General features: G+C 45.7%; 1 protein-coding gene across 2 annotated transcripts in view; it reads left to right on the top strand.

Moving 5' to 3' along the window:
* The window catches only part of LOC106605077 (zinc finger protein 407), a 157,684-nt gene that overhangs the window by 101,094 nt on the left and 44,454 nt on the right, over positions 1 to 12,136 (top strand). For both annotated transcript variants that reach the window (XM_014200355.3, XM_014200354.3), the window contains exons 7-8: positions 151 to 271; positions 6,730 to 6,908. In XM_014200355.3, coding sequence (XP_014055830.1) covers positions 151 to 271; positions 6,730 to 6,908 — 300 coding nt within the window. The remainder of the gene's footprint in view (positions 1 to 150; positions 272 to 6,729; positions 6,909 to 12,136) is intronic.

The raw sequence follows: 12,136 nt of genomic DNA, 5'->3' as shown, positions 1-12,136 counted from the left end.
ATCTATGTTAAGATGAATGGGCTTATGTACGTAAATGATTCATATGTCAAATATAAATGTCTGTGTTAGAGTGAGCTTCCGCTTGAGTCTGTCCGTCTTTCTATCCACCCATCCTCATCTTCCCTGTCTGTCTCTCTGTCCGTCCCCCAGGAGAACGGCCCTTCAAGTGTCAGCTGTGCGGCTTCGCCTCCACCACCCAGTCCCACTTGACCCGCCACAAGCGGGTGCACACAGGGGAGAAGCCCTACCGATGCCCCTGGTGCGACTACAGGTACCGGCTCATTGGGCTCGCCCACGCATGGAAGGACAGATGGCAGGGGTTGATGGCAGGGGTTGATGGGCAGGAGGACTGGGGGTTTAATCACACAAGCACGCGCACACACACACACACACACACACACACACACACACACACACACACACACACACACACACACACACACACACACACACACACACACACACACACACACACACACACACACACACACACACACACAGGTTGGATCTCCCACTGGCTTCATCATCTCATCTCATCACTCTGCAATCATCAGCAGGCTACAGCAGCCAGCCACGGGCAGGTCTCTGTCATTAAAACACCATCACAGACCATCAGTAATTACACAGGAAATTGTCGGTGAAATTGGAAAAACTTTTGGCCACGTTGCACTTCTCCGTCTCGCTTCTCTTCCTCTTCTTCATCCTCTTCCTCTCCCTCTTAGGTGTGGTGGAAGTGTGAAAGGAATGCTCCTGGCATTGGTTTTAGAGAAACCAAAATGACATGGACAGGCTGTTTGTTGTGGTTTGCTCTATAAGAATCTGTAAGGCGGTTTGTTGCGGTTTCCTCTATAAGGATCTGTAAGGCTGTTTGTTGCGGTTTGCTCTATAAGGATCTGTAAGGCTGTTTGTTGCGGTTTGCTCTATAAGGATCTGTAAGGCTGTTTGTTGTGGTTTGCTCTATAAGAATCTGTAAGGCGGTTTGTTGCGGTTTGCTCTATAAGGATCTGTAAGGCTGTTTGTTGCGGTTTGCTCTATAAGGATCTGTAAGGTTGTTTGTTGCGGTTTGCTCTATAAGGATCTGTACGGCTGTTTGTTGCGGTTTGCTCTATAAGGATCTGTAAGGCTGTTTGTTGCGGTTTGCTCTATAAGGATCTGTAAGGCTGTTTGTTGCGGTTTGCTCTATAAGGATCTGTAAGGCTGTTTGTTGCGGTTTGCTCTATAAGGATCTGTAAGGCTGTTTGTTGCGGTTTGCTCTATAAGGATCTGTAAGGCTGTTTGTTGCAGTTTCCGCTATAAGGATCTGTAAGGCGATTTGTTGCGGTTTGCTCTATAAGGATCTGTAAGGCTGTTTGTTGTGGTTTGCTCTATAAGGATCTGTAAGGCGGTTTGTTGCGGTTTGCTCTTTAAGGATCTGTACGGCTGTTTGAAATGAACTCTTCAGATACTCGTCTGCAAAACAGAAGAAAAACTCGAATAAAACTGAGATGTTCCAATCTAGGTTCATATCTTTAAGAACATCAGAGGGAGAAATACCCCCCCCCCCCCCAAAAGCTCAATATTCCTAAACATTAATGGGACCACAATACCAATTGCCATTCTTTGTTGTTTACCATAGCTTAGAAACACTTTGGCTACAGGTTACTCTGCCATGGTGAAGCTTGTCTTCTGCAGAAAGGCAATGGTTTAGCATGTGAGGTGTTATATCATATGTCAATTATTTATACGTATTTTGCACTCAATTCACATTCTATTTATCAAGGAAGAATAGTATTTGACGTTTAAAAGCACTGTGGGGAGGCAACAGAGGGAACCGGACCAACTGTTCTTCTAGCTGATACCAAATGATATTTACAGATTGTGGCAAATGAAACAGCAAATTAGAAGACCAATTAACATTTTTGGTTTGGCCCCCGGGGGTACGGATGGCAGAGGGAGGGGCTGGAGAGGGTAGCAGCTCGCAACCCCTGCTGGGTTCCTAATGTGTGTAGGAGGAATTGAACACGGGAACCAGGCAGTCATGAGGGCCCTAACCCTAGCTCCGCTCTTCCACCCTGAATACATTTGTAAACCTCCAATGGCTCAATGTCTCAATTGTTCAATGACTTCACACAAATAAGGATGTGCTAGTCAAGGCACAGTCAACATTTGACCGTGAACAGGATATCTCATGATATATAGAATTTGATATACCATTATAATGCTTACTTGTTTTGTTACTTCTAATTATATTTATCATTATATCTTAATACATTTTACTATACTGAACAAAAATATAAACGCAACATGCAACAATTTCCAATTTTTTACTGAGTGACAGTTCATATAAGGAAATCAGTCATTTGAAATAAATTCATTAGGCCCTAATCTATGGATTTTACATGACTAGGCAGGGGCACAGTGATGGGTGGGCCTCGGAGGGCATAGGCCCACCCACTTGGGAGCCAGGCCCAGCCAATCAGAATGAGTGTTTCCAAAAAAAGGCCTTTATTACAGACATAAATACTCCTCAGTTTCATCAGCTGTCCGGGTAGCTTGTCTCAGATGATCCTGCAGGTGAAGAAGCCGGATGTGTAGATCCTGGGCTGGTGTGGTTACACGTGGTCTGCGGTTGTGAGGCCGGTTGGACGTACTGCCAATTTCTCTAAAACAAAGTAGAGAAATTAACATTCAATTATCTGGCAACAGCTCTGGTGGACATTCCTGCAGGCAGCATGCCAACTGCACACTTGAGACATCTGTGGCACTGTGTTGTGTGAGAAAACTGCACAGTGTGGCCTTTTATTGGTCCCAGCACAAGGTGCACCTGTGTAATAATCATGCTGGTCAATCAGCTTCTTGATATGACACACCTGTCAGGGGAAAGGAGAAACGCTCCCTAGCAGGGATGTAAAGAAATTTGTACACAACATTTGAGAGAAATAAGCTTTTTGTGTGTATGGAACATTTCATGGAGCTTTTATTTCAGCTCATGAAACATGGGACCAACACTTTACACATTGTGTTTATATTTTTGTTCAGTGTATATTGTGTATCTCATATTGGTATAAGATAGTCGGTGTCGCTGACATCTATGAAATCCTCAATGCAACTTCTTTACCTTATCCTCAAATGAATGTAAAATATAAACTTTTTGAATTGTATTATTGACAGTTCAAACAATTATGGTTGGAAGATGCAGGTAATTACTGTCAGATATTATTAATAGTCATATTTATAAAGGATAATTGGCATATACGTTTTCAAAGGCTATTTTACAATGATATACCTGTTTTTGCAGTCGAACCCTCATGCCATACCACATTATGACTATTGTTCTCAATAAAGAGACACTCATTACAGCTACTACGGCATCATGACTGCCATGATCTCCTCCCTTTAATACATTTCTATCAGCATCTTCTGTATGCACATTCTCAATCTGCCTGCCTGCCTGCGAAAATAGCTCCTTTGAGGATCTAATTCGAGGTAGCGCTAACTTTGAGGACCGCCGCATTGCTGGCGGTGGATGTCGCGGGGCCGGTGACTCTGTGAAGTGTTGGGAGAAGCGGAGAGCAAGGTGTAGATGAGCGTTAAAGATGTCTAGGCTGTCTCTTTGCCGTCGCAGATACCGACCTCCATCCTTAAAACACAAAGACGCACATTTAAATCCACCGCCAACAAACAGCCTCAATTACTAGCCTCATTACCAATGCAGTCGTCGACGAGGAAAATATGGAAATGTATTAGAAAATAAAAAAAGACGGGACGAATCGCGACGATATCTAGGCAGTGGGGTTGATTCCCATGTCGAGTCGCTGCTCACCGACGTGGAGAATGTTGAAACGCGGCTGTTGGACTAATTAATATTGGCTATCGTAGGAGGACTGTGTGGGCCTTTCTCTTAGCCTGACACCTGCTGACTCCTAAACGCACATTATGCTGTTTTAATATGACAATTACTGCATTACCATATCTGAGAGATAGAAGCGCTCCCCCGGGATCCCACCCTCACACTGTTCTTTAGAACCTTTTCATATCGGACTCTGAATGGATGTATTTATTCCACTGGCCTGGAATAAGGAATCAGTTCATTTGTCTTGAATATAAATTATTTACGTTTTTTTTTTTTAATATATTTTTTTTGATTTATGATTATTCTTTTTATTTTCCAGACTTTGACAGAGGACTTCTCTATCTGAAAGAAAGTTTTGAAATAACTTTTAAGTGGTCGAGGAAAATTCTTGAATTGAATTTGTCGGATAGTTACTTGTTAGATAGTATTTATTGCTACTGTTTGTGTGCTTTACTCATTGTAGGCCGGCCATACACCATGATTTGTAAAGTTAGTGAAAATGTTATTTACTTTATTTGTGATATTGATATGATTAGGCTTAGGCCTTCTTATTATGAACAAATTACAGTTGCGGAGTCTTGGTCTGTAAAAATGAGGAAGCCCATCCTGTATGGGTTTTAGCATTAGTGGAGGGAAGTTACATCCCTGTGTGCAATCCTTATCCACTTACCCAGGGTCCTAATGGAGCGGTTACTGTACTGAGTACAGATAGACATGGTAAATGGTAAGAAATGGTAAAAAATAACTGTCCCATTCCTGGAACTCTAAGGAGAACACCTCACATTTTACCCTACCCAACGCAAATAGCTTCATGGAGGGCCATTTTCACCATTCACCAGCAGGTGTTTTGATGTATTTATGTGTAAAACACAAAAAGGGGCTGGTCCTCTGCATAGTTTTGAGGACATATTAAGTCCCGTAAAGGACATGGAGCCGGGGCAGGACTACTAAGGCCCTTGATGGAGAGAGGTGTCTCGGGGGGGAAAAAGTGGAAAACAAATTTCTAGCGTTGCTTGGCGTGAGCTATGGTACCGTGAAGCTTTATTGTCCCAGCCGAGGTGATAAGGGAGAGTAATTGCATATTATACTGTCCGAGAATGTCAGCCCGAGACCAAGCACGAGTGCCTCATCCATCACGCATGATGCTGTGTGTGCGCGTGCGTATGAAAGTGCCGCAGCTCCTGCACGTGCTTGCATGATGTGGTGGGCGTTGTATCCATTGGTGGGGGTTATGTATGTCGGTGTGTGTGTGTGTGAGTGCTGTATGTGAGCATGTCTTTGAACATGTGTGTGTGTGTGTGTGTGTGTGTGTGTGTGTGTGTGTGTGTGTGTGTGTGTGTGTGTGTGTGTGTGTGTGTGTGTGTGTGTGTGTGTGTGTGTGTGTGTGTGTGTGTGTGTGTGTGTGTGTGTGTGTGTGTGTGTGTGTGTGTGTCCTCAGCCCCAGTCCAGGCCTGTGTACATAGTGTCCTAGGGCAGGTTTAGATAGGGCCTGAGACCAGGTTAAGCAGCATAATCAGGGGCACTCTGTGACTCCCTGAGCTGACGATATTACAGCCAGCACCCAGCATTAGCTTACTGCATGACTACTGCCTGCAGCCCCACAGCCCTGCATGTCTACACCACCTCAATACTACACACCTACAACGCTACACTGGTCCTGTATGGCTCAGCAGGTACTAACATCACCAAGTCGTAAGTTAAATCCCCACATAGATCGTACACATAGTTAAAAATGTAGGTATTTACTGCACTGTAAGTCACTTTGAATAAAATTCTAAGTGGTGTAAAATACCAGTACACTACTACACCACTTTACCTCGCTACACCATTATACCACTTTACCTCGCTACACTACTACACCACTTTACCTCGCTACACTACTATACCACTTTACCTCGCTACACTACTATACCACTTTACCTCGCTATACTACTATACCACTTTACCTCGCTACACTACTATACCACTTTACCTCGCTATACTACTACACCACTTTACCTCACTACACTCCTACACCAATTTATCTCACTACACTACTACACCACTTTACCTTGCAACACTACTATACCACTTTACCTCGCTACACTACTATACCACTTTACCTCGCCACACTACTATACCACTTTACCTCAGTACACTACTACACCACTTTACTTTGCTACACTACTATACCACTTTACCTCGCTACACTACTACACCTACTGTAGCACAGCCACAGGAGACACATGGGCATCATCCACAGGCATTGGCTTTGAGAGGGGTAGTATTTTCTTTTACCTTAGCGCCATTTTGAAAAACCTCAGCCCTCAGAATCACGTCTAGTAGATACGAGATTTGGTCCAGGGTTCCCGAGATTACAAACATGGTAGACTTCATCAAAATATGATATAAAAATGTTGTTTTTAAACTTTCACCCTGTTGCAGGAGTGTCATACCCCTATAGTGAAATGTCTGTAACATGCAAGAGGAACCAATGGCTGTGTGGAAACAAGTGTGCATCTACAGCATGTAAATGCATCTCACAAATTGTAGAATTGTCTATCATTGTTTACCACTTTGCTTCCCCAGCCCCGTTTTTTGATTGTGTGTGTGTTGCATAGTCACAGGAGGCTTTAAGAGTCTCTCCAAATATGTATACTCCTTAAACATGCTCCCTCAGCCCCACCACTAAATTGTTTGAGTTCAATCCACTTGATTCATTTTGTTAGTGTCATTAGAACAAAACCAAACTGTCAGTACAGTAAACCCTCCAAGGGGAGCGTCCTCTATTGTTTGGGGATTTTCTTCTTCTCCCTTCTCCTTCCTGTCTTTTTTTTTTTACTCTTCTTTTGATCTTTTTATCTTCTAATTGAAGGAACTATTCCTACTTTAATCACTATCTGTTCATCTCCCAACAGATCCAACTGTGCGGAGAACATCCGAAAGCACATCCTGCACACGGGGAAGCACGAGGGAGTGAAGATGTACAACTGCCCCAAGTGTGACTACGGCACCAACGGCCCCATGGACTTCAGGAACCATCTGAAGGAGCATCACCCCGACATCGAGAACCCTGACCTGGCCTACCTGCATGCTGGTAGGATTACCCCTATCTACACACACGAGCGAACTCGCGTACACACGCAAGCGAGTGAACATACAAACACACACACTGATTTTCACTCTGACACTCTCCTCTGGGTAACAGCTCCCCTGACACCTCTCTCTCTCTCTCTCCTCTCTCTCTCTCTCTCTCTCTCTTTCTCTCTCTCTCTCTCTCTCTCTCTCTCTCTTCTCTCTCTCTCTCTCTCTCTCAGAGGAGTGGTATCATGTTTGTGTGTAGATGGTAGAGTGTGTGTTTGTGTGTGTTTGTGTGTGTAGACGGTAGGTATAGAAAGCTGCGGTATTTGGTGATGCTGGATGTAAGGATACAGTGCCCTGCCAATCACTCCTTCTCCTTCCCTCCACCTTCTCCTCCTGTTCCTCTTCCTCCTCCTCCTCCTCTGCCTCCTATTCCTCCTCCTCATCCTCCTCCACCCTTCCTCCCCCCTCCTCCTGCTCCTTCCCTCCACCTCCTCCTTCTCTTCTTCCCCTCCTCCTTCCCTCCCCCTTCACCTTCTCCTCTACCCCTTCCCTCTCCTCCTCTTCTCCTCTACCCCCTTCCCCCCCTCCTCCTCTCCTCTACCTCCTTCCCTCCCCCTTCACCTTCTCCTCTACCCCTTCCCCCTCCTCCTTCCCTCCTCTACCCCCTTCCCCCCCTCCTCCTCTCCTCTACCTCCTTCCCTCCCCCTTCACCTTCTCCTCTACCCCTTCCCCCTCCTCCTTCCCTCCTCTAAGCCCTTCTCCCCCCTCCTCCTCCTCCTCCAGAGCAAACCTCATCCTCCTCTATTGGATCTATCTTTTGTGTTGAGTGTTCTCCCTGTGTCCTTGAAGGCCCCAAATCCAATCTAGAGAGTGAATGTCCTTCTCTGGAAACCGAAAGGACACCTTTTATCCCATTATCCCTATGACCTGGTGCCCTCTGGATAGTAAAGCATGTGGTAGCTAGCCACTCCAGTCCAAGGCAGCGTCCCAAATGGTGCCCTGTTCCCGATTTCCTGCACTCTTTTTGACCAGGGTCCATAGGGCTCTGATCAAAAACAGTGGCCGGGACACAGACCGGGACAGACGTTGGCCAGGAGAGGATACCATTACTGGGGTGGGGAGACATGACCATAGAGCATGGAGAAGGAAACACTGTGGCTTTAGTTCTTTAGTTTCTATGGAGACAGGATGGGTCTGTTTTTTGTCTCTGTGGACTGAATCTGCTGACTGTTCACCGGCCTCTCTTTGCCTTCCACAGAGTTACGGTTGGCAAAATACCTGCTTCTTATTCCCTTACACTCTGGCTCACCCCCCCCCAGACACCCTTACCCCCCCCACACTACCCCACGCCCACATACCCCCTCACACCTACAGAAGGTTGAAAGAAGGTATGTTTGTGTTTAAAGCGCTCTTGTGGGGCTCTCTGAAAAAGGGAAGCAATGTTTTATCCGAGTCGACAGAACGAGACCAAAAGAAAGGAGAGCGGGGGGGGAAAAAGATTAAGAAGGTAGATGTTGAATTAACCTGCTTGTGATTGCTCTCTGTCAGGATGGCACTGGGGCTGGTATGGAGAGGCAAATCGTCTGTGATGGCCCTTCCTGCTGTTTTCCCTTTGAAAGACACAGATCAAACACAGACTCTCTCTCTCTTTCCTCTCCTCTCCTCCGTAGCCCAGTCACGGGCCCCTCACAGCCGCAATTGATTGACACTCGGACGTCTGCGGCGCTCCTCTCGGTGCCGTCTCTGCCTCTTTTTTTTTCTTCTCCACCCTTTCTTTATTCAACGCCGTCGCACTTCGAATTAAAGCCCTTCTCAGGGATGAAAAGAGAGGTCCGCTGCAAACGGAGGAGGGAGAGAGGGAGGAAGAGAGGAGGGAATTAGAGCCAGCCAGAGATGGAGGGAAATTATGATTAGAAAAAAATATGAAAGAAACCAGGAGAATATGGTTTGGGGGAGGGGGGGGGGGGCGTATTGCTGATCGGGCAATTTTTTAAATAAAATGGTAATGACAATTGTTCTTCCTCGTGAGATGGACACGGAGATAGGGCGCAGGGAAGTGGCAGTGCTTCTGAGATGTGCACTGCGATATCACAAGGCTCGCGGTGGTGGTATCGCTACAGGTGCAGTACCATACCTTATAGTTAAACAGAACATCTGCAGAATTGTTCTTGTTAAAGTGGTTAGGCTAGCTTCCTCTGGGGCCTTGTTTCACCACGGAAGGTCTAGTACAGAGCCATTGCTGACTGGGCTGGCTGAATGTTCATCCACAATGGTGCCCTACTCCCTATACAGTACACTTCTTTTCCCCAGAGCCTCATGGCTCTGGTTTAAGGTAGAGCACTAAATAGAGAATAGGTTGCCATTTGAGATGCACCCTCGGTTAGAGGGCACCGAGGGTATATAAACAGCGACCCGTCCCATCCCATATACCTAGCAGTGGCGTAACATAATGCCCTTTCATACCCACTCAGGTCATAAGTCATCATTAGCATTGTTAGAGCGTCTTCATCCCACTGTTTAATTGTAAAAAATCTCCCCAATTTTGGACTTAGGTTATAAATGCGCATCTTAAGGGCATAGTAATCAAATGGCTCATAATGATGTGTCTGGATGTGGTACTTAGTGGCCGGCTCCAGCACCGTCTTCAAGGCATTGTTCCTAGTTAGTGCAGTTTCTATTTGCCCTAATAATACAAGATCGATGACTACGGTAGAGGGTTGCAAAAGGGCCACTTTTTAAATGATGATCTTAATACGGTATCTGAACCACCAGGCAAATTCATTTGCATGCATATTTGTTGTTATGCGGTATTGCAAACCAATATGTTTTTCAATGGCTTTTACTTTAGTTGTGCCTTTCTTGCTTCCTTCTGCCTCCCCCATCTCTCTCTCTCTCTCTATCACTATTTATTTTTATTTTTATTGTTCTCCATTGCCTCTCTTTGTTTCTCTCTCTGTTTCTCCTCTTTCTGTTTCTCTCTCTCTCTCGCTCTCTCTCGCTCTCTCTCTCTCTCCTCGCTCTCTCTCTCTCTCGCTCTTCTCTCTCTCTCTCGCTCTCTCTCTCTCTCTCTCTCTCGCTCTCTCTCTCTCTCTCTCGCTCTCTCTCTCTCTCTCTCGACTCTTCTCTCTCTCTCTCTCTCTCCCTCGCCTCGGCTCTCTCTCTGCCCCTTCAGCATCTAATGAAATATCCCACCCCTGTTGTGTGACAGCGGCTTCTGTGTTTGTGTAGGTTATGTGTTTATTCCAGGAACAAAACGTGTCCGCTCAGTTTCGCGTGAAGCTGTGTCAAACTTGAAGCGCACGCAATAAAACCCAACATCTGTGTCTAATAAATGCGTGTTATGTGTGATACTTTCTTGCGTGAAACCAGTCCTGTAAGCGTTTTCAACAAATAACATCAGTAGGACATGACAAAGTTAGGGGGGGAAAAACTATGTTATTGTCGTACTTACAGCATAGATAGTCAACATCTATCCGTCTATGACAGCTCTAATCAAATTTGCTTCAAATTGGATGTAACTGCACAGTCAGGGGACATGTTACGAAACATATTTCAATACATGGGTTACCTGCCCGCCCCCGTTAGAGTGTTGGGCTAGTAACTTAAAGGTTGCTGGATCGAATCCCCCGAGCTGACAAGGTAAAAATCTGTCGTTCTGCCCTTGAACAAGGCCGTTAACCCACTGTTCCCCGGTAGACCGTCATTGTAAGAATTTGTTCTTAAATGACTTGCCTATTTAAATAAAGGTTAAATAAAAAATAAAATAAAAGAAATATAATAATTGTTACAGGATCAAATGATTGCTAATGAAGTTGGGGCTTGGCGTCACCCAGAGAGAGAGTTTGTGACATTAACAATGGACTTGCTGCATCGAGACATTTGTAAAAATCCACTTTATAAGGCTCTGAACTGTATGTCTTGGTCTTTCAATGAATCTTTGTCTCTGTTTGTCCCTTAGTTCATCTGTTTCCCGTTCTTGCCTTTCTGTCTGTAGTCGTTCGCACAAACACACCTGCATTTACAATATAAAGACAGTGTTCGGAACATGTTAATGCAATGTGTTGTAGGAACAGATGGAAGCATCCCCAATAAACTCTGAAGACAGTGTGTCTTTCTGTCCCTTTCCTGTCACGTTCACAATACAAACACACAATGAGTACAGCACACCCTGCATGCATGGGCTTGAAGCTGATTGCAGTGCCGGGTGTTAATTGGAGAATTCCCCCGTGGTGAACACCTTCTTGGATCCCTGCTGGCTTTCATTTTGCCTGTTTTTTTTCCCCTGGAAATACATCACAGTTTTTTTTTTTGCACCCCAAGACATGAGCTCTGGAAAGAGAGTCTCCCTTCCGACAGAGTACAGTAGCAACCTAGTCAACTATCAGGGGACTCGCTTGTTTGTCTTTGCCTCTCCCTTCTCTGTCTCTCTCCCTCTCTCTCTCTCTCTCTCTCTCCCCCCCTCTCTCCGTCCCTCTCTGGGGGGCTTGTTTGTGTATTTGGATGTTGACTCTCCCCCATCCCCACGCTCCGCACGTTTACAGTAGGCCTGGTTGAGATATCACTTGCAGAGACAGAGAGTGCCGCTCAGTGTGGAGTGTGCCCAAGGGGGGACGGCTAGGGAGGGAGCAAAAAGCCAAACGGTTTGGGAAGAGAGACGGCGCATGCCGTGGTGTGCGGGCCCAGTAAACGGATGCGGGCACGGGGGCCGCTCGGCTAGGCAAAGCCGCCGTTTCCTGCATAATGGACCTGCTCCGACGAGCATGAAAGCTCCCCCAGACGGACGCATTTATCACACATCAGCCGCAACAAACAGGCCTTTGTTTGTTCCCACCTTCGCTCCACTCTGAGAGTCACTCTCTTGTGGTATTTAGTGGCCATTCAGGGGACAGACTGACACCCAGTCTATGGGTCTATGTATGTATATAAGAGAAACTGTGGGGCTAGTGGCTCTTGGTTGGTTCTTTCGGTGTTTTTTCAGTGACTTTCTTCTGAAATGACCCCTCTTTTTAGTATGTAGTGCACTACTTTTGACCAGAGCCCTATTTGCACTATAGGGAATATATGGAATAGTCAGTGGCTCTTGGTTCCTTATTTTTCTCCATGGTTACTTCTGAAATTCCACACCTATTCCTTATATAGTACACTATTACAAAAGCCTCCCCCCGACCTTGGCTCTGAGTGATGATTGGATGATGAAAAGGTCACAGTGTGTACTCTAGGGGTCAGAGGATGAGGTCAGAG

This window comes from Salmo salar, chromosome 05, assembly GCF_965601325.2.
Source record: "Salmo salar chromosome 05, fSalSal1, whole genome shotgun sequence".
NCBI classification, from domain to species: domain Eukaryota; kingdom Metazoa; phylum Chordata; class Actinopteri; order Salmoniformes; family Salmonidae; genus Salmo; species Salmo salar.
Note: the sequence above shows the minus strand (reverse complement) of the source record. Positions and strands in the feature narration are given on the sequence as shown.